Genomic DNA, 22,854 nt, shown 5'->3' with positions numbered 1-22,854 from the left:
TTCATGTAGATTGCTGCTCTTCCTGTGCTAAGTAGTCAAGAGGGAGGACCTGCTTGGTGATTGACAGCCCTGTCTGTATGCACACTTAGGCCCCGTTCCCACTCAGCAGAACTAGCGGAATTCCACGGCGGAATTGTCCTCCGCGGAATGCCGTTAGCCTCCCGCTCATAATGGGAGTCTATGGGAGGCGCGCGCTCCTGTCCGCGCTGAAGAATTAACATGTTCATTCTTCAGCGCGGACAGGGCAGGAGCGCGCACCTCCCATAGACTCCCATTATGAGCGGGAGGCTAACGGCATTCCGCGGCGGACTTCCGCTAGTTTTGCTGGGTGGAAACGGGGCCTAAGTGTGCATACAGACAGGGCTGTCAATCACCAAGCAGGCCCTCCCTCTTGACTACTTAGCACAGGAAGAGCAGCAATCTACATGAATAAATGACAAGTTATGGTGCAACTCATGTTACTCCAGTCACATCCACAGCTGCATTCACAATTCTGCTGCCCACCTCCTATCATGTGCCGCTAGTTTTGCTGAGTGGGAACGGGGCCTTAGGGCCATATTAAACAGCTTGAACCCATCTATTACTGAGTGGCAATCTCCTGTGATCAGTTGTGCAGCCGGGCCACATGAGCGACCACTGGGTGATTTGTGCACCCCCTTTTCTGCCATCTGCAGTTGGCCAGTTGGCCCCCCTATTACATGGGAAAATGTGTAGTTGACGACTGATGATTTTTCGACCAATCGGCCATGTTGATCAGTCATCGGCCTATTGCTAACCCTATTACACAGGACTCCATAAAGTTCTTCAGTCTCTGAGCAGGACCGCCCCCTTGACTACTTAGCTAAGAGGTATATACATACTGCTGTGATATATATACCCAGTGGAAGCCATAGGGCGCGACCCTAGTGTAGGCCTTCTTCTGTATTATCACAGTAGTCTCCCATAGTAACCAATCAGATTACAGCTTTCAGTTTCAATAAGGCGTCTGCTGCTCTCCTCCATGTCCGCTTCTTCCCTTCTCCCTCACATTTGTCTCATCCTCCTCTTCTTCCTCTCCCAGCTACGTGTGTATCGCCATGGAGGCTCTGGACCAGCTCCTCATGGCCTGTCATTGCCAAAGTATTAACTTATTTGTGGAGAGTTTCCTGAAGATGGTGGCCAAACTCCTGGAGTCTGAGAAGCCAAACCTCCAGATCCTGGGGACCAACTCTGTGAGTATATGGCCATGGCAGGTATACGGGGGAGAGATAAGCGGCTAATATACTGCCACTGTGTCTGTGTCTGCATTAGATACACCAGCCCAGCTGTCAGTATCACATGAAAACCTTACATACAGATTCAGCAGATAGTTTCACACATAAGAGGCTTAGATACAGCAGCTTAGCGGCAGTATCACACATGATCTGATTAAATGCACTGATTGTTGGGATTAGATACCCTGTTTAGCATCCCACATGGTAAGCCTTTAAAGCGACTCTGTACCCACAATCTGTCCCCCCCAAACCACTTGTACTGTCAGGTAGCTGCTTTTAATCCAAGATCTGTCCTGGGGTCCGTTCGGCAGGTGATGCAGTTATTGTCATAAAAACAACTTTTAATCCAGCAGCGCTGTGTCTAACGGCCGGGGCTTACATTTGTATATGCATTAGGCTGGCACACCTCTCCTTCCCTCCTCCCCACCCTCCTCATCATTAGGACTGATCCAGGAACATTTACTGCTGTTTGAGCTTTGCACAGGTGTATTAACGATCCAGCCCATGTGCCGGGCTGCCACAGGTGGGGAATAGGAAGCAATCTGCCTGGAGCATTGCTAATGATGCTATCTGAAGGTACAAGCGGTTTGGGGGGTCAGATTGTGGGAACAGAGTCGCTTTAAAGGGGTTATCCAGTGCTACAAAAACATGGCCACTTTCTTCCAGAGACAACACGACTCTTGTCTCCAGTTCAGGTTTGGTTTGCAGTTAAGCTCCATTCTTTTCAATGGAACCAAGCAGCAAAACCCCACCCAAGCTGGAGACAAGAGTGGGGCTGTCTCTGGAAGAAAGTGCCCATGTTTTTGTAGCGCTGGATAACCCCTTTAACCGTATCATACATAGTAGGGTTAGATACAGCTCAGCAGACTTGTGCAGTGCACAGTATCACACATGATAACTTTAGATGCACTGTTCAGCAGTCAGTATCACACTTGATAGGATTAGATACAGCAGCTCAGTAGACAATATTGCAAATCACAGGCTTAGATACATAGTAGGCTCAGATATACAGCTCACACATGCTTGGCTTAGACACAGTGGATCAGCAGACATTGCACTGGATAGGAGCTCAGCAGACTGTCGCATATGCTAGGATTAGACTTTCTTCACATTTGTGATGGGATACATAATGCACACAGCACATTCCCGTGAAAAAAGCAGATGCCTCGGTGAAAACGCCTGGTCCCTATTATATATAATGGGGGTCTGTCGGGATTTGCTGGTGTCTATCCGGATGGATCCATCACAGCACTGTGGCTTTCATTATAGATCACCACCATTGCTGGGAGGAAAGGCACTGACACTGACAGCATGGTGTCCCTCCAGCTGGGATGAGAAACTCTTTACGGGTTTCTTAGCTGGAAAACGTAGCTTTACTGAGATCCCTCACCAGGATACACCCCATATACCCGCCCTTCTGTGTAGAGACCCATACGAGTCAGGATGGGGCTCTGTATGAACATGGACACATTGGCTGCTGGCAAGAAAAGAAAAAAATATTTGGTGGCCCCCATGGTCTCTACATTGTATCATATAATGGAGGCTGTGTGCCTGCCAGCAGGGGGCAGAAGTTGCACATTCTGTCTCCAACAGCGTGACATTCTGTCTGTAAACATGTCAAAAGCCGCATTGTGTTCCTGTATAATGACAGCCGTGTGACACATCCAGAATCAACCGCAGACACCGGCACCACTGAGATCTATTGTCATCTCATGTTAGGAAATCCGAGCCTATCTATCTATCTATCTCCTATCTATCTATCTATCTATCTATCTATCTATCTATCTATCTATCTATCTATCTATCTATCTATCTATCGTACCAAATAAATGTATGTAGAAAGATCAATGTATAAAAATCTATAGATCTCCCGACCTTTGTTATAGATAGATGGGTATATGATCACAATAACAGATTATTACTGATTTATCTTTCAGTTTGTCAAATTTGCCAACATAGAGGAGGACACCCCGTCCTACCACCGCAGCTATGATTTCTTTGTGTCCCGGTTCAGTGAGATGTGTCACTCCAGCTATGAGGATATGGAGATACGGACAAAGTAAGAACTGAGACGCGCCATGTCTCATACCGACCTCCTGGTGGAGGCATTATTCAGTGTAGCAGTCCCAGTGGTTTGGTGGCACAGTCAAAGGGCTCTATTCCACTGGACGATCATCGTTCAGATTATCATTAAATCGTCGAATCTAAACGATAATCGTTCGGTTGAAATGCCGTTAACGATTAACGACCGAAAGAGAAATCGTTGATCGCTTTATAAGACCTGGACCTATTTTTATCGTTGCTCGTTCGCAAAACCTTCGCAAATTGATCGCATTGAATAAGACATCGTTCGGTCGTTCGCAGTAGATACGAACGCAATAGCGAATAAATAGCGAAGTATCGTTTATCGATTATCGTTCCATGGAAATGAGTGAATGTTTTCAGGTCTTTCGCAATAGCGGTCGTTTGAGATTGTTAATCATTAACGATTATGCGAACGATAATCGTTCGGTGGAATAGGGCCCAAAGATGTCCTTTGGCTTGATGTCATGAACTCTGGCGCCCAGGTGCCCATTGATATCATTTTTGGTGTCCCAGTCCCGGGTGTTTTTTGTGCCCTGTTCCCTGTTCCATACAGTAGGATTAGACTTTCTTCACATTTCTGATGGGACACATAGCGCACACAGCACACGCATTATAGATAACCACCATTGCCTGGAGGGAAGGCACTGACACTGACGGCATAGTGTTCCTCCAGCTGGGATGCGAAAGTCCCACAGCTTTATTAGCTGGAAAACATAGCTTCACTGAGATCCCTCAGGTTTCTGCTGTCCCAATCCCAAGTGTCCACTGACTTTAAGTTCCAGTCCTGGCTCTTTTTTAGTAGTGTCACCTTTCCTTTGGATTTGTGTCTGGTGCTTGTGCGCCCCGGTCCCTGGTGTCTGATGCTTGTGCACCTCTGTCCTGGTGTCTACTGCTTGTCTGCCCTGGTGTCCGGTGTTTGTGTGCCCTGGTCCCTGGTGTCCGATGCTTGTGTGCCCGGTCCCTGGTGTCTACTGCTTGTGTGCCCTGGTGTCTGGTGCTTGTGTGTCTGGTACTTGTGTGCCCCTGTCCTTGGTGTCCGATGTTTGTGTGCCCTGGTCCCTGGTGTCCGATGCTTGTGTGCCCGATCTCTGGTGTCCGATGCTTGTGTGCTCAGTTCCTGGTGCTTGTGTTCACCCCGTCCCTGTTGTCCGATGTTTTTGTGCCCCGGTTCCTGGTGTCATGTGCTTGTGTGCTCCACTCCCTGGTGACCGTTGCTTGTCTGCCCCTGTCCCTGGTGTCCGATCTTTGTGTGCCCAGGTCCCTGATGTCTGGTGCTTGTGTGCCCCAGTGTCTGGTACTTGTGTGCCCTGGTCCCTGGTGTCTCATGTTTGTGTGCTCCGTTCCCTGGTGTCCGATGCTTGTGTGCCCTGCTTCCTGGTGTCCAAAGCTTGTGTGCCCTGGTCCCTGGTGTTCGATGCTTGTGTGCCCCGCTCCCTGGTGTCTGATGCTTGTGTGCCCTGCTTCTTGGTGTCTGGTACTTGTGTGCCCTGGTCCCTGGTGTCCGGTGGTTATGTGCCCAGGTCCCTGGTGTCTGATGCTTGTGTGCCCTGCTCTGTGGTTTCCATTTTTTGGGTGCCCCGGTCCCTGGTGTCCGATGCTAATGTGCCCTGCTTAGTGGTGTCCGGTTTTTGTGTGCCGCGGTTCCTGGTGTCCGATACTTGTGTGCCCCGCTCCCTGATGTCCCATGTTTGTGTGCCCCGATCCCTGATGCCCGATACTTGTGTGCCCGGTCCCTGGTGCCAGATGCTTGCACGCCCCACTCCCTTGTATCCCATGTTTGTGTGCCCAGCTCCCTGATGTCCCATGTTTGTGTGCCCGGTCCCTGGTGTCCGGTGCTTGTGTGTCCCGGTCCCTGGTGTCCGATGCTTGTGCGCCCCGCTCCCTGATGTCCCATGTTTGTGTGCCCGGTCCCTGGTGTCCGATGCTTGTGCGCCCCGCTCCCTTGTATCCCATGTTTGTGTGCCCCGCTCCCTGATGTCCCATGTTTGTGTGCCCGGTCCCTGATGTCCGATGCTTGTGCGCCCCGCTCCCTTGTATCCCATGTTTGTGTAACCCAATCCCTGATGTCCCATGTTTGTGTGCCCTGGTCCCTGGTGTCCGATGCTTGTGCGCCCCGCTCCCTTGTATCCCATGTTTGTGTGCCCCGCTCCCTGATGTCCCATGTTTGTGTGCCCGGTCCCTGATGTCCGATGCTTGTGCGCCCCGCTCCCTTGTATCCCATGTTTGTGTAACCCAATCCCTGATGTCCCATGTTTGTGTGCCCTGGTCCCTGGTGTCCGATGCTTGTGCACCCCGCTCCCTTGTATCCCATGTTTGTGTGCCCCAATCCCTGGTGTCCCATGTTTGTGTGCCCTGGTCTCTGGTGTCCCATGCTTGTGCGCCCCACTCCCTTGTATCCCATGTTTGTATGCCCCGCTCCCTGATGTCCCATGTTTGTGTACCTCAGTCCCTGGTGAGAACTGTTGGCTGAAGGAACATTTGTCTGAAAGTTATGGGAAATGTATGGCTTAGATGCGCCTATTAATATCTGTTCTATTCTCATCACTTCCAGGATCCGGATGGCAGGAATTAAGGGTCTTCAGGGAGTTGTGAGGAAAACGGTGAATGATGAACTTCAGGCCAATATCTGGGATCCTCAGCACATGGATAAGATTGTTCCGTCTTTACTCTATAACCTCCAGAATGTGGAAGAAACAGAAAGGTGATGCATTACACCTGCTGCTGGGGAAGCTGACTGGTTGCCATCATTTTCCCAGCCTTAGGGCATTGGGCCATTATCAGTGCAGTTCTAGTCCTGGAGACAGTGTATCCATATTGTATTACAGGGATATAGTGTGACATGCAGGGTTACAATCCAATGCCTTATACTCAGTCTGTAGTGATGGCTTTATGGAGCTCCTTCCTGGCATTGACCTGTGACAGATGACATTGTATTAGTAAATCCATCTTCCTGTTTGGCTGTACATATTTTGTAGTGATGATAGGTTACACAGTGTCTTTTTACCATTACATCCACTTATTTAGTCTGATGGTGCCACTTGCGCCTAACACATTCCTGACAGCTTATCCGATGATGTATTGCATTTTGAAACATGTCATTTTTATTACATTAGTTTATCATACATTGTCTGGTGTATAAAATGTCAGCATGATTAGTGCATACACTGATCAGCAGGCTAATGTAAAGCATGCAAAATCCTGCAGTCCCCACACTGAGGAATATTTGAGTATGTAAGGCAGACACTGAACCAGCAGGCATCTGTATAGCATGTAAGATAATGCAGTTCCCACACTGAGGAACATTTGAGTATGTTAAGGCAGACACTGAACCAGCAGGCAGCTGTATAGCATGTAAGATCCTGCAGACCCTTCAGTGAAATGCATTACAGTATGATTTATGCAGACACTGAACAAGCAGATTATTAAAAAGGAATTAGTTTAGAATATTTCAGTTATTTTGATGAACCATATCAAAGTATGCAGGCAATGAAAAGCAGAAAGCTGTACAGCATGTAATATCTTCCAGTCTATGCAATGAAATATATTATAGGATGCTTTGTGCAGACACTGAACCAGCAGAAGCCTAAAGGGAAATGTGAAATATTGCAGTCCCCATAATAACTCTCTTAACTCTTGCACATTGCAATGCCCTGTATGTGTACTACAGATCTGTAGGCCCTTCACGTTCCGCCATATGGCCTCTCTGTAATACACTGTAGTGCCCCCAAGAGGCGATGCCTGTGTAATGCAGCATGTGTTAGAAACATTCCACATATAAGGAGCCCACTGGCACCGTGTTGCAGATTGATGCCACACTGATCTATAGCACAGTTCTCTGCAGATGCCTTGTGCAGACATTGAACCAGCAGGGGTTCCAGAGAGATAAGCATTTGCCACTTGACTAATGCTACATATGAACAAGGGTTTAAAGGAAACCAGAACTTTGTATTCAGCTTTATAGTATAAGACATGATGTAACTGAATATCAGCCCAAGATAAGTATTCATAAACAATGATATTATAGCGACTGTGGGACGTGGAGCGCCACCATGAGGCCGTCAGTCACTAACACTCTCTGCTGTTTTGTTTTGACCTGACCCTGGTCTCAGCTGCTCAGGTACTAACCCGTCCTTCTGTTCTGCCTTTAGCTTCTTCTCGGCACTCTCTCTTGTTCTTCCTGTCTTTTTGCTTTGTGTTTGTTGGGCTCTTGCCGCTCTTCTTCTTCTTCTGTATTTGTCTTATTTCTTGCATCCGTAGCCATGTCGGTTCTCCTGTGTATATGAACCTGTGTGCCTTACCCGTCTCATCCTTCACCATTGTCCTGGGTGAAGCTAAGACCTGGCAGCCACAGAGTACTGGAGGGATTATCCTGAAGGGAAAAGGGGCTGCCGTGGGTGGAAGAACCTTGAGGTACGTCCTCAGGTCCTCAGGACGGTCTTGTGTTTGTATTCATCATTGATTGTATATTCTAATAGTCCATTGGCTCTCTGATGTAGACTCATCCTTGCTCTTGTGGTCGTAAGCTGCCCATACCCTTAAGATAGAGGTCCCCCATGATGGCCAGTCTGATCTTTCTGGCCAACAGTTGTGTCATGAACATCCCCTTCCATGCATTTCGGTTGTGAATAGCGTTGAGCGGAAATGCTAAACTTTTTGGCTCCAGCAACGTTCTCCAAACCCGAATGCTTGGTATTTGACTCCCGGCATCAAGAGAAGTTGGATGCCGCCCTATGGAGTCCTAGAAAACATGGATACAGCCATAGGCATTTCCAACTTCTCCAGACACTGGGAGTCAAATGCCAAGCGTTCGGGTTTGGAGAACATTGCCGGAGCCGAACAGGTCAGCATCTCTGCTCAGCAGTAGTGGTGAACACACATGAGAAGATGGACAAGATGGAAGTCTTTTTCAGTCTTGTCTAGTTTAATGGTGCTCCACCCAACCTTGCTTTGTTTACTGACCTCTGCGGCCCTATCGAGGAAAATATAAGGATGTCCTCTTGATCATGGGGTGTGACCCAGTGACTCTTCCAACACCTAGAACAAGTCCAAGGTGCTCATGTCGGGTAATTGGGAGAAAGCCACAGGACTCGATAGCCATTGGCCCAGGGCCACTTGGAAGAAGAGGACAGTCCTGTATCTTCCGGAGGGGACTGCTAGTGCTGCTCTAGGGGAGACCAAGACAATAATGCAACATGGTATTGGGAATGTTTTTGGGGTTGCCATTCACATAATGATTTGTCATATGACCAATCATCCATACGTCTGCCTTCTAGCTCTGGGTATGGCCAGCTTACGATCGTTCACCTTCTACTCTGGATGAATGTTTGGTGTCCCTTTTGCCACCTTCTTTACTAAATCTCCTTCCACTTCTTACCAAGATATTTTTGCAAAAATTTACCATTTGCCGAGATGTTTTTGCATAAAAGTTGCCAATACCAAGTTGTATTCCTTTCTCTTTGTATCTGTAGACTAGTGTTGAGTGAAGTTGCCGCACTGTTTGCTTTCGGCAAAGTTCTCTCAACCTAAACGTTCGGCATTCGACTCCCACCGTCTTGAGAATGGAAGATAGATGCTGCCATCCATCTTCTCCGGACATCAGGAGTCAAATGCCAAGCGCTTGTGTTTGGAGAACATTGCCAAACCTGAACGATTCGGCAACTTCGCTCAACACTACTGTAGACCCTTTGCACCTAACCTTTTGAAGAAGTCCTTAAGTTGTCCTCATCGGTCAAGTTCTTGAAATTCTAGGCAGAAAGTCGGGTGACAATGATGGCCATAGTGGTTGTCTGCTTAGAATTTTATCCAACTTGATAGAAGAGGACAAAAACACTGGAGATTTTTCTGCAACTCTTCAGATAGATTTTACCTACATGGGGTCTGCAGCTGCTGTGAATTCCAGGAGGTGGGTGCCCCCCTGCAGTTCTCCCGCCAACTCTCTCTCCTTCTTTCCTGCATCAATAGCATGGGAACCAGGTTGCTGACCATCATTTTGCTCCTGAACATAATTACTGGCTCTGTGGGTGAGAGCCATGTCTCCTGAACCCTGCAGGGCCCGTAATTGGCTGCATGAAATATTAAAGAGCAATTCTGTCCTCCGTGCAAAGTGCATGATCTGCACCATGAGAGGGTTACACGTAAGATGGCCTAGTTAATACTCCCTGGATAACACCGGAGCAAGGGGGGGTCAGTGAATGGGGGGGGGGGGGTGTTATTGACCACTGTGAGAGTCACACTGGTTTTGACTGCCACCTTAAAAGAGGGATTCTCCACTTTGGATGACTTGTTAGAAGGGTCAATTGACAGAAATCTATTCCACTGCTGGAACCGTTAGCGTTGGCTAACAGTAAGCCAAACAGAAAGTGTTTAGTTTTACTGAAGCAAAACCTCAGGAGAAATTAGATATTACACTACTTCCACCATTTACATCAATGGGTTGTCTGTGTAATCCAGGACAGGTTAGGTCCTCCAGAAAAAGAGACACCCTTTTATAAGCACTATTGACTTTGGTTAAGAGATGAGGATCCTGAACTCAGGACTCAGGATTCAGATTAGGTTATATTAAAGTTGTTTTTCAAAACTGGGCAACCCCTTTAAGCAGGCACCTCTATGGCTATGTACCTGATTGTGGAGGGTCCCACTGGCTTGTCCAGAAAAATGACCACTTTAAATATACGGTTTTAGAATAATACACAAACCTAGCATCTCTCCTTTATGCTGCAGTCATGCACGGGTGGAATTGCCCTTTAAGCCCATTTGTGCGTTTACGCCAACATACTGCATTGTGCCTACCACATAAAAACTAAATAAAAACTAAGAGATATAAACCCCATGCTGAATGATTGTGTGTCTACAGCGGCACCTGGTGGTCATGATGTGTCTTTTATATTTTCAGTCGGTCGCCATCGCCATTGCAGAACGGAGATAAAGAGAAGGAAAACCCAGCAGAGCTGGCTGAGCGTTGCCTGCGGGAGCTGCTGGGGAGGGCGGCCTATGGGAACATCAAGAACGCCATCAAACCTGTACTTATGTAAGTATACTGTCCGGTAATATGTCCTGGGGCAACTTTTTCACCCCTTGTGGCAAAATTTCCCCAGATATGGACAAATATGACTGTTTCCTTTTGTCCCTTTAAAAAGCGGTGCAGCTAGTTATTCCACATCACCATATGTATGAAATCTCAGCACCTATTCTTACACAGAAATCCTTTCAGTTGCGACAAGATTTTGCACAACTATTTATGGTGACATCAGATCATGTCTAACTACCCTCCTCTATATGGTGTTCGGTGCCAGATTTAACATGTGGGTGTGACTGGTAACTTGCTTTTTTTCAGGCACCTTGATAACCATTCCCTATGGGAGCCCAAGGTCTTCGCTATACAATGCTTCAAGATCATCATGTATTCAATACAGGTAAGAACTGAGCATGTGCAGGGAAATAAGGGCAAACAGAATTCACTAGCTATGAATAAATATCCATTGTAAAATAAATGGAAATCTTCTCATCCATATCCAAAGGCTGAAAACTCATCCTGAATAAATTCAGCTCCCATGAGTGCAGGGCTTCTTACTGTCCCCTATGTACATAAATAATATAACTACTATTATACAAAACCAGAGAAAAGGAGCTGCTGCACCTCACACCTATGGCTGACACTAATGCCTCTCGGCTACATTTAAAAACTAACGCCAGGATGTTGGTATATAATTTAATCAAACCATATTGCCCCATGTACCAGTGTGCAGGTCTCCTGGCACACAATTCCCTACACTAAACCAACACTGTGTTGGTCAGCGACCGCCAACCCTGCAAGGCAAGCAACAACAGAGGAGGAGGGGGGGGGGGCACAGAATAGCCCTGCCACCCCACTGTCGCAGGACCAAACCCACTGGGCCCCGCCACACCCGCAGAGAAAGCAGCTACCAAGCAACACAAGTGTGAAAAGGTGTTACTACTCACCATTGCACCAACAGGTAGAAAGGGAGAAAGAGGAGGCACTTACCATGTGTACACAGGTGCTTCCTGCTAATTGGGGTCACATGGGTCTTACAAGGAGGAGTGCTAGCCACTCAGAAAGGGGACAACATACAAAACCAGAGAAAAGGAGCTGCTGCACCTCACACCTATGGCTGACACTAATGCCTCTCGGCTACGTTTAGAAACCAACGCCAGCATGTTGGAATAGAATTTGAAAGCAGCCACCAAGCAACACAAGTTTGTTATACTGCCCCCTGCGTAAAATAATATATCTACTATAATACTGCTCCTATATACAAGAATATAACTACTATAATACTGCTCCTATATACAAGAATATAACTACTATAATACTGCCCCCTGCGTAAAATATATCTACTATAATACTGCTCCTATATACAAGAATATAACTACTATATTACTGCTCCTATATACAAGAATATAACTACTATAATACTGCTCCTATATACAAGAATAAAATATAATACTGCCTCTTATGTACAAGAATATAACTACTATAATACTGCTCCTATATACAAGAATATAACTACTATAATACTGCCCCTATATACAAGTATATAACTACTATAATACTGCCCCTATATACAAGTATATAACTACTATTATACTGCCCCCTATATACAAGTATATAACTACTATTATACTGCCCCCTATATACAAGTATATAACTACTGTTATACTGCCCCCTATATACAAGAATATAACTACTATAATGGACGAAAATAGAGTATGGTGGGCACTGTCAGTGACGCTAGCTCCGGGGACTGGTGTGGGGACGAGACTGATGACGAACTTGTACTTGTGGTGCTCCAAGAATAGAGAAAAGCATATGTGGAAACAACAAAAGGCAAAGAAACTGGGGCACTCACCAGGCTTCCAAGTGAAAATCTTGATACTTTATTGCAGTGAACTCAATCCATCAGGTGAGGGAGGACAAGGTGGACTAGCAGGCGTGTACACACCTGGGACGACGTTTCACGCCCTTACGGCGCTTTTTCCTGCCAAGAAAGTCACCAGACTTGGGGAAGGGGTGTGTTTAAATACCATCACTAACAAAGGCATAATAGTGAAAACAAATAAAAACACACATCAAAGGCAGTTGTTATAATCGTTGCGCTCATTGAGTCCTAGCGGGCCCACCGCATTAAGTTTGGAGATCCAGTACACGTCTCTGATGAGAAGTTGTCTATGCCAGTCATTTCGATCTATTGGAGCTTTAACCCTTTCCAGGCCCATGAATTTCATACAGTTTGTGTCCCCTTTTATGTACTGAGCGGATATGTTCAATGAGTCGGGGTACGCCTTTACCGGACCTGACGGAGTACATGTGCTCTTTAAATCTAATCCATAATTTTCTTTCGGTCTTTCCTACATAAAAAAACATACAGGGGCAGAAGATCACGTAAATTACAAAAGTGCTCTGTCGGGTGACAAAGTCTTTGATTGACAGTTCTATACCGTTAAGTCTAACAAATGGTTTGTCATACATATGAGTGCAATAGCCACATTGCCTGCACTTTCTATTGCCAGTGGGTAGGGATTGCTTTCTAATTCTTTCCAATAGCTGATGTGATAACACTGTTGAGTGGAGTATTCTGAAAAACAAAAGCAAATCTATCCGGAGCATTATTTCTATATTGTTGGTAGAGAAGGGAATTTCTATCTAGTTTACTGGCTCTATCCATACTATGGGTAACTATGTTTCTAGGGTAGCCTCTATGTAAAAGCCGCTGACTTAATTCACTGGCTTGAGATAGAAAACCTGATTCTGTAGAATTAATTCTTTTTAATCTGGTCATTTGTCCATATGGAATGGCATCACGTACAATGGTGGGATGAGAGCTCTGGTAGTGCAATATGGCATTACATGAGGTGGGCTTACGATAGACAGAGGTGTGTAGGGAGCCATCCCGGGCTTCGACCCATACATCAAGGAACTCAATACATTTACCCCCGAACTTGTAAGTAAAGTGCATGTAGGATTTGTTATGCTCATTTAAATAAAAGACAAACTCTTTATAAGTGTCTTCTGAGCCCTCCCAAATGATGGAGATCGTCTATGTACCTAAGAAGGAGCTTGATCTGACTGATATAGGGATTATGGACAGAAAAAATAACCCTGTTTTCAACCTCTGACAAAAAAAGATTTGCATACGTGCAGGAGACCGGCGTGCCTATCGCAGTGCCGATCTCCTGCACGTACCATTGACCATCAAAAATAAAAGTGTTGTTAGTGAGGATGAAGAGGAGGGCCTCCTTAACAAAAGTGCTTAAGGCTGGAGATTTGTCGGTGCGACCGAGGACGTGGTCCACCGCCTCCACACCTGCATCATGTGGGATGCGGGTGTAGAGGCTCTCCACGTCCACGGTAGCTAAGGAGAAGGTGTCGTTCCAGTAGAAAGCGGCAAGGGCTTTGAGGAAATCAGTTGTATCCTTCAGGTAGGTGGGTACACTACGTAGTAGGGGGCGGAGCGACCAATCGAGGAATTGCGACAAGCCCTCTGTCACCGAGCCGACCGCCGAGACGATAGGACGCCCCGGCGGCCGACTCAGCCATTTATGGATCTTGGGCAGCAAATACTATTTCGGTTTGCGGGGATTGGTCGGGAGCAGCTTGTCCGCAAGCATAGCATCAATAGCACCCGTGGCTGTGTGCGTGTTAAGCAATGAGCGTAACCGTTCACTAATTTTGCTAGTGGGGTCTTTATTGAGCTTACTGTAGACTGCAGGATCACAAAGCTGCCAGAGTGCTTCCTCATTATATTGTGTAGTGGAAAGTACCACCGTGGCTCCCCCTTTATCAGCCCGCCTAATTGTCAAATCTGGACGACCATTTAACCAATTGAGGGCTCTCCTTTCCCTCCACGGGAGGTTGGGTATTGCTTTGGGGTACACCAAAGCCTTGACATCTCTCAAGACCACTTACCATAGCTGCTGCAGACAGAATGGGAAAGACAGGAGGGATTAAAACATGTGCACTCAGATGTCTCCTGCTGCTTGCGGTCATTCTGTCTGCAGCAGCTATGGTGAGTGTAATACCTTATCCGGACTTGTGCTGTTTGGGGGCTGGCTGTTTTGGGTCTGGTCCTGTGACATGGGGGTTGCAGGGCCATTCCATGGCCTTCCTTCCCTGCCTGTGCACGCCTGGTGGGGGTGGTGGTCACTGACCAACACTGTCCGGACTTAGTGTAGGCACCCATGTGTATCAGAGACCTGCACGTTGGTACATGGGGCAGTATGGCTTGATCAATTTACACACAAACTTCTGATGTCTTTTTATATGCAGCCGAGAGGCATTAAGGCCCTATTCCACGGAGCGATTAGCATCCGTATTCGGCTGATATCGGCCGCTACGGACGATAATCGTCCCGTGGAATAGAGTGCAACGATCAGCCGACATCGTTCAGGTCGGCTGATCGTTGCAGTGGCTTGGTTTTCAACATGTTGAAAAACAAGCGACTGATACAGCAACGATCTGCTGCTGTCGCTCCGTTGAATAGGAGCATCGGCAGCAGACGCTGCTGTATCCTATGGGCTGCCCGGACGATCATCGATGACCCGGGCAGCCCCCCCCGCAGCTCTCCGCCGCCCCTCCTGCACTCACCCGCTCGCTGCTGCCACGTTGAATAGCGGTGGCAGCGAGCGGGGAACAAGGAGCAAATGAGCGCTATGAGCGCTCGTTTGCTCCTCTAGACGGCCCGTGGAATAGGGGCATTAGTGTCAGCCATAGGTGTGAGGTGCAGTGCTTCTTTTTCTCCTGGATCGTATAACTACTATAATACTGCTCCTATATACAAGAATATAGCTACTATAATACTGCCCCCTATATACAAGAATATAACTACTATAATACTGCCCCTATATACAAGAATATAACTACTATAATACTGCTCCTATATACAGGAATATAACTACTATAATACTGCTCCTATATACAAGAATATAACTACTATAATACTGCCTGCTATATACAAGAATATAACTACTATAATACTGCTTCTATATACAAGAATATAACTACTATAATACTGCTTCTATATACAGGAATATAACTACTATAATACTGCCTGCTATATACAAGAATATAACTAATATAATACTGCTTTTATATACAAGAATATAACTACTATAATACTGCTCCTATGTACAAGAATATAACTACTATAATACTGCTTCTATGTACTAGTATATAACTACTATAATACTGCTCCCTATGTGTCCTGTTATATCACACAGCCGCAGCATTCTCACCTGGTGATACAGCAGTTATTGAGCCACCTGGATGCCAACAGTAAAAGTGCTGCCACGGTGCGGGCTGGCATTGTTGAGGTTCTCTCTGAAGCCGCTGTCATTGCAGCCACTGGATCTGTGGGTAAGTACTGTATATGAGGATGTGATATGTACAGTGATTGTCAGCCTGCAGGTGACACTATAGCTGAGTGTGTATGTGTGTTGGTTATGTGCAGGCCCCACGGTGCTGGAGGTGTTTAACACGTTGCTCAGGCAGCTCCGTCTCAGTATTGACTATGAGCTGACAGGCTGCTACGACTCCGCAATCAACATCGGGACCAAGATTATCAAGGAGCACGAGGAGAGGATGTTTCAGGAGGCCGTCATTAAGACTATAGGTATTGTATATTGGAGCAGTCCGAGCACATCATGTGACTGACCTCTGTTATACCTGTATATTGTGTGACTGAACCTCTAGTCTACCTATACACCATGTGACTGACCTCTAATCTGCCTATTCACCATGTGACTGACCTCTAGTCTACCTGTACATCATGTCTCTGACCTCTAGTCTGCCTGGTCATCATGTAACTGACCTCTAGTCTACCCGTACATCATGTCACTGACCTCTGTCATACCTGTATATTGTGTGACTGAACCTCTAGTCTACCTGTACAGCTTATGACTGACCTCTAGTCTGCCTGTACATCATGTGACTGACCTCTAGTCTACCTGTACAAGTGTCTGACCACTGTACAGAACTTCTCCTCACCTTGTGATACAATGTAGTCTAGAGATAAATGGCTGAAAACAAAAAACTGTTAATAGCGAAGCAGTCAGAATAGGAATTATACCTCTCAGATCGGCACCTACAGTGGATCTGCTTCCAGTAAATAAAAAATGCAATACTTTATAAAATAAATCTCCACCAGGGGGCACCACATACACATATATCCCATTTAAGCTCTCCAAGTAGCAGATTTCCCATTCATTCACTCATTAAATGCCTGGACCAACCCACTATAGCATGCAGTGGGGGGTATACTGTCAGACCCCCATCCATCTGGCTTTTATGACATGGTTGTTAGGCGTTTAGACTTTGATGATATTTCCAAAGCTTTATTATGGGTTATGTGTTGTTTTTCAGGATCATTTGCCAGCACGCTGCCAACGTACCAGAGGTCAGAGGTCATGCTCTTTATAATGGGTAAAGTGCCGCTTCCTTCTATGCATCATCCGATGATGGAGCCTGGAAAACCAGGGTAAGGGGTTACCTATGTAGCGATAAACCTTATTCCCCACAGATGTAGGTGGCAGAGCTGGCTGATAACAGAGAATACTAGCCTGTAGTGACAGATGTAACATAACATATATTCCCCTTTGTTGTATACTTTACAATCCGCTCATGTTATAGTTGGACACAACAGTGTTCTTGCCACAGTTCCCCCATAGTAGGGACTGCCACATCTCTTCGGTACCCTAAAGATTTACAGTGATTGTCTAAGATTGATGATCGACATCTGACCGTTCATATATTTATTACTCAGGGAAAACAGGAACCGTCTGATCCAGATCATGCTGCTGAAGTCCCTACTGCAGGTACCGTGTTTGGTTATTTAGCTTTTTATATTGTTATATTATTTGGTTATTGGTTGGTTAGAGCAGTGACAACCTCTTGGATTTTGTCTCAAGGTGTCTCTGGGATTCCAGTGCAGCAATATGCTGACCGCCTTACCCAGCTCCTTCCTGGACCCGCTGCTTTCCTCCGCCCTGATGGAAGATGCAGAGTTAAGATTGTTTGTCTTGGAGATTCTCGTCTCGCTGATTGATCGTCATGACAACAGACCCAAGTTTGCAACCATCAGGTACCTCGGGGCGGGGCTTAGACACTTATTCACGCTAATGGATATGTCATGATCTTCCGAAAATATAATGACATAATTAATGCTTGAATAGCTTTCATCTATATAATACTTTGTGTGGGTGTGTGTGTATGCTATGGCTGCAGCAAGGTGTGTGTGTGTGTGTGTGTGTGTGTGTGTGTGTGTGTGTGTGCATGCGTGCGTGCTATTGCGTGCCCCCGTGCGTGCTATTGCGTGCCCCCACAGTGACCTTCTATATCACTATGTGTGACCCCTCTCAATATCACTATGTGTGACCCCTCTTGATATCACTATGTGTGACCCCTCTCGATATCACTGTGTGACGCTTCTCTATATCACTATGTGTGACCCTCTCTATATCACTATGTGTGACCCCTCTCTATATCACTATGTGTGACCCCTCTCGATATCACTATGTGTGACCCCTCTCTATATCACTATGTATGACCCCCTGTATATCACTATGGCTGACCTCTATATCACAGGGATCTGGCATTGTTAGCAGTGTTTCTTTAAGTATGGTGAATATTTAGTTAGAAACATAGAAGACTGTCAGCAGGAAAAGACCACCTGCTCCATCTAGTCTAGTTGTGAGTAGTTCAGGACATGGAGGCTGGAGACTGGCTGCATCCACTGCACACACAGGAGAAGCTTCCTTTATATACAGTATTCCTTTATTCAATCAGAAGTCGCCCCAGGATCATGTAGGACATTGGGGAGAAGCTGCCTAGCCAGTGTGATAAATATCTCGACTGGTATATGACTGGCCATTTATGAAGGAGCAGGAGTCGGAGTTGGAGTCGGTCCTGATAAAATTCAGGAGTCTGAGTTGGAGCTGCGGCTTACTGACTCCACAGCCCTGCTCTGGGCACCCCTTAGAAAAAAAATTTAGCTTGGGGCGCCCCTAATAAATAATATTCTGCACAATATAAAAACCGCCGTTTAGTGACTCACAGGTGACGTCTTCTTTGATCCGAGACGTTACTTTCCCTTTTCCCCTCCATCCGGTCCAGACCACCATGACGCTTTCTTCCAGCTACAATTCATCTCTTGAGAACCTGCCAGACAGACATCTTAGGCTCCGTACATTTGAAATTGCCCCATGCTGTGCCCCCACATAGTAATAATACCAATTGTTGTGCCCCCCATATAGTAATAATATACTCCCTAGTGTGCCTTTCATCATAATAATTCCTGTTATGCTGTTCCCCTCAGTATAAATGCCCCCCCCCCTAGTAATAATCTCTCCCATGCTGCCCCCTCAGTAAAAATGCCCCCCCTGCCTGCCCCTAGTAATAATCTTCCCCATGCTGTGCAAAAAAAAAAAATTCTACTCACCTAAACCGGGCTGTGTGGCTGCAGGGACCAGCTCTCCCTCCTCTTCAGGCTCCATCTTGCGAGCCGTGGGGACGGAACCTCCCCATTCTGCTGGATGATTACATGACTACGCTGTGACATCCATACGCTCTAATAAGCTTTTTTTCACCTTTATCCTGGCCCTCTCTCCACCTATGAGTCCAGTAGGCGGGGCTATTCACTGATACACTGCCGTGCCTGTGTGAGTGTGTTAAGATAACAGTCAATCACTTAGGACCGCCCAATGGACGGTCAATAAAATCAATAAAATACAAGCTCTAGTGACTCTTTTCCTACAAAGTAAAATATCATTTCACTCAGCTCTTTTCTATCCGTCTATGGGATATTTCCAGTTTACTGATGTTGATGGTGTTGATTTTCTCTAGCACTGTGCCAGACATCGCTGTATTGGAGCTTAAGGTGGACAAGTGTTCCAGACAGGATACGCTCTTCATGAAGAAGGTACGCTGCACTTACTGTATCGTAAAAGGAGTTGTCTGCGTTACAAGATCCCAAGCTGGTTATTTAGTCTATCTAGAACAGGGATGGGAAACCCTTGTTCCTCCAGCTGTTGCAAACTACAATTCGGAGCATGCCTGGACAGCCAACGGCTGTCTAGGCATGATGGGAGTTGTAGTTTTGGAACAGCTGGGAGGCCAAAGGTTCTCCCTGATCTAGAACCTCCCTTGTTTAACTCTATCTCTCCCATAATTCTTTGTTCTGCAGCATTCTCAGCAATTGTACCGGCACATCTACCTGAGCTGCAACGACCCCTGCAATGTCCAGGCTCACTATGAGGCTCTGTACGCGCTGCTGGTGATGATCAGCATCGAACTGGCCAATGAGGAGGTAGTTGTGGACCTCATCCGTCTGGTTTTAGCTGTGCAGGTAAGAATGTTGTAAGATCAATCAGTCACTGGAGTTGGGGCCTTTAACCTCTTAAAGGACAAGTGCCATGAAAAACTTTTTCCCAGTAATTGAAGCACATTACAAAGTTATATAACTCTGTAGTGTGCTTCAATCACCTATCTGCCTCCCTTCCCTGTCTTTTCCCCCCTCCACCCCCCACCAGGAAGTGTCCTAACTCACACAGACCTAATTACTGTTGTCACCGTCACTGAGGTCTTCTCTCAGCTCCCTCTCCTGTTACACTAGCCTCCCCCCTCCCCTGCCTTGTCAGGTGACTCAGCTTGCTCAGCTCCCATTGGCTGAACAACTGCAAGCCATCACTTGGACTGGGGAGGGGGAGGCTGGTGTAACAGGACCTAGAGCAGCCCTCCTGCTGATGACTCATCCTGACAAGAAGGAGCTGCCTGGTGACGGTGATGGCAGTCCTTAGGTCTGTGTGAGTTAGGACACTTCCTGGTGGGGGGTGGAGGGGGGAAAAGACAGGGAAGGGAGGCAGATAGGTGATTGAAGTATATTACAGAGTTATATAACTTTGTAATGTGCTTCAATTACTGGGAAAAAGTTTTTCATGGCACTTGTCCTTTAAGGTTAAAGGCAGTTTTCGTTTTTGCGCTTTTGCTTTTTCCACTTTATTTTTAAAAGGCAATAGCGCTTGCATTTTTTCACCTAGACATCCATATGAGCCCTTATTTTTGTGACACCAATTGTACTTTGCATTGACAAACTTTATTTTGCCATAAAATATGCTGCGAAACCGGGAAAAAATAATTTGCGTTGTCAAATTAAAAAATAATTTGTTTTCATTTCAGGGAGTTTCGTGCTTATGCCTTTCACCCTATTGTAAAACTGATATGTTATCTATGTTCCTTACATCAGTACGATTACAACAATGTGTAACTTGTATAAAAAAACTAAATGTGTTTAAAATTTCTCTAATCTCAGCCTTATAACGCTTAAATTTTTTGTCTATGGGGCTGTGTGAGGTGTCATTTTTTGCGCCATGATCTGTACTTTCTATGGGTACCTTGTTTGCGTATGTGCGACTTCTTGATCTCTTTTTATTAAATTTTTCTGGATTGGATGCGACCAAAAATGCACAATTTTGCACTTTGGAATTTTTTCGCGCTTTATGACGTTTACCGTGCGAGATCAGGAATGTGATATTTTAATAGTTCGGACAATTACGCACGCGGCGATACCAAACATGTTTGTTTGTTTGTTTGTTTATATTTATAAAATGGGAAACGGGGGGTGATTTGGACTTTTATTAGTGGAGGGGATTTTTTTTATTAATAAAAAAACATTTTTAATTTTTTTTTAAACTTTAACTAGAAGTCCCCCTTGTGGAGTTCTATATACACAGCATTGATCTCTCATAGAGCGCAGAGGGGGACATTCGTCCCACTAGACACCAGGTACATGAGTTAAGAGCATTTAAATGCAGCTGGCAGGTTTGACAGCTGCATTCAAATGCTTAATTAGCTGGCGCGGCAACCGGACCCGTTCTGGCTAATAGGAGCGCTCCCCGCCTACAGATAGCAGCCGGGAGCGGCGCCTCTCTGAACTCCCCTCCCGCCACCATGACGTACTAGTTACGTCTTGGGATGCTAAGGGATTAACCATCCTGAAAATGAAGGGGCCGCATCTCTATTTTAACCATTTGTTTACCTTCAGAACAAAGCTCTTACCACCTGCTGTGCAGGGAGATGTAGTAGGGAGATGTGTAAAGTTTCTCAAAGTGTAATTTAAGTCACATTTAAAATAATAAGAGATTTTTAAAGAGGTTTTATTGGGCAAAAGAGTTTTCTTTCTGTACTCATAAAACTATTTTCCAGTTTTCAACCCCCCCCCCCCCCAACTTCTTATCTGTGCATTATCAGGCAAAGCAGTCTACATTACATAGGTGCAAAATGAAGACAGGTTCTGCTGTGTCCATTACAACCTATGGAGGGGGGAGGGGCCAAAGGGGATGAGCAGAAAGAGGACACAAACAGCCTGCACGGTTTGGAGACTGTCTGGGCACAAAAACACTGGATTCACAGGTCACACTGCTCAGTACTGGTCTTGAAGCTTGGTGAGGTAAGATTGCAGGATGCCAAGTTGTGCTGGCTCCTATACACTGTCTGGTTCTCTCCTCTCCCTGCTCACTCACCCCCCTTCATAGACTGTAATGGACACAGCAAACCTGCCTCTTCTGAAGTGAAGGGGAAGGCTGGAAAACAGCTTTATGAGTACAGATAGAAAATCTTTTGCCTAATAAAACCTATTACAGAGTCTGTTTCTAAATCACAGTTACACTTTAACTATTTCTTTAGTGTTAGTAACCGTACAGGGTCTCCCGTGTGGTCACAGCTATGTATGTGGCGGTATGGTATTGGGGTCCACGTTTCCTTGGCAGATTATACATATAGTTAGATATGTATTTAGATCCATAAAAGTAAAAATATCCCAAATTTTTGTGATTTTGTTTTTTCCAGGATCTGGCGCTGAATAATGAGGACAATCTCCCCGCATACAATCGCTGTGCCCTACATGCCTTGTGTGCCGCCTATCTGAACCTGATCAGCCAGCTGACTACAGTCCCAGCGTTCTGCCAGCACATTCATGAGGTCAGTCACTGACTGGTGTAATGTCTGATGCAGTCATCCCCAGCCTGTGGTTCCCAGGTCACAGATTAGGGAACGCTGGTCTGTACTATGGGCACTTGTATATGGACACTGAACCACTCCCTGATCTGCCCTGATACAGAGTGCACAACCTCCATAGGCTGTAGTAAAGGCTCCATATGCTCATAAGCTTATCGCTTCCTTACACCTCTGTATATGGACATGCTTGATTTATATAATTTTATTTAAATAATAATATTATAACACACAGATATTTTCTTCCATTTGTCCTAGGTGATAGAGATGAGAAAAAAAGAAGGCCCCTATCTTCTTCCAGAAGACATCTTCATAGAGAAACCCAGGTGATTTTATAAGGACTCAATTAACAAAATCCCCAGAAGATGATAATTTTTTTGAGGTGTCTAAGCTGGGTGAAAAGAAATATGGCCACTATTACAGCTGCACAAGGGGTTATCACCTATGGGTTGTATGGTTAAGAACAGCGCCTCCCTTCTCCATAGGTTGTAAGCGGTA

General features: G+C 45.9%; 1 protein-coding gene across 3 annotated transcripts in view; it reads left to right on the top strand.

Moving 5' to 3' along the window:
• EFR3B (EFR3 homolog B) overlaps window positions 1–22,854 on the top strand; it is a 115,411-nt gene that overhangs the window by 79,046 nt on the left and 13,511 nt on the right. For all 3 annotated transcript variants that reach the window (XM_069975762.1, XM_069975761.1, XM_069975760.1), the window contains exons 4-17: window positions 1,061–1,211; window positions 3,191–3,312; window positions 5,890–6,039; window positions 10,231–10,365; window positions 10,672–10,750; window positions 15,573–15,708; window positions 15,803–15,964; window positions 16,714–16,828; window positions 17,114–17,165; window positions 17,259–17,431; window positions 19,192–19,267; window positions 19,532–19,693; window positions 22,192–22,323; window positions 22,615–22,682. In XM_069975762.1, the coding sequence (XP_069831863.1) occupies window positions 1,061–1,211; window positions 3,191–3,312; window positions 5,890–6,039; window positions 10,231–10,365; window positions 10,672–10,750; window positions 15,573–15,708; window positions 15,803–15,964; window positions 16,714–16,828; window positions 17,114–17,165; window positions 17,259–17,431; window positions 19,192–19,267; window positions 19,532–19,693; window positions 22,192–22,323; window positions 22,615–22,682 (1,713 nt within the window). The remainder of the gene's footprint in view (window positions 1–1,060; window positions 1,212–3,190; window positions 3,313–5,889; window positions 6,040–10,230; window positions 10,366–10,671; window positions 10,751–15,572; window positions 15,709–15,802; window positions 15,965–16,713; window positions 16,829–17,113; window positions 17,166–17,258; window positions 17,432–19,191; window positions 19,268–19,531; window positions 19,694–22,191; window positions 22,324–22,614; window positions 22,683–22,854) is intronic.

The sequence above is a fragment of the Dendropsophus ebraccatus genome, chromosome 6 (assembly GCF_027789765.1).
Source record: "Dendropsophus ebraccatus isolate aDenEbr1 chromosome 6, aDenEbr1.pat, whole genome shotgun sequence".
NCBI classification, from domain to species: domain Eukaryota; kingdom Metazoa; phylum Chordata; class Amphibia; order Anura; family Hylidae; genus Dendropsophus; species Dendropsophus ebraccatus.
This window is presented reverse-complemented; position numbering and strand designations above follow the sequence as displayed.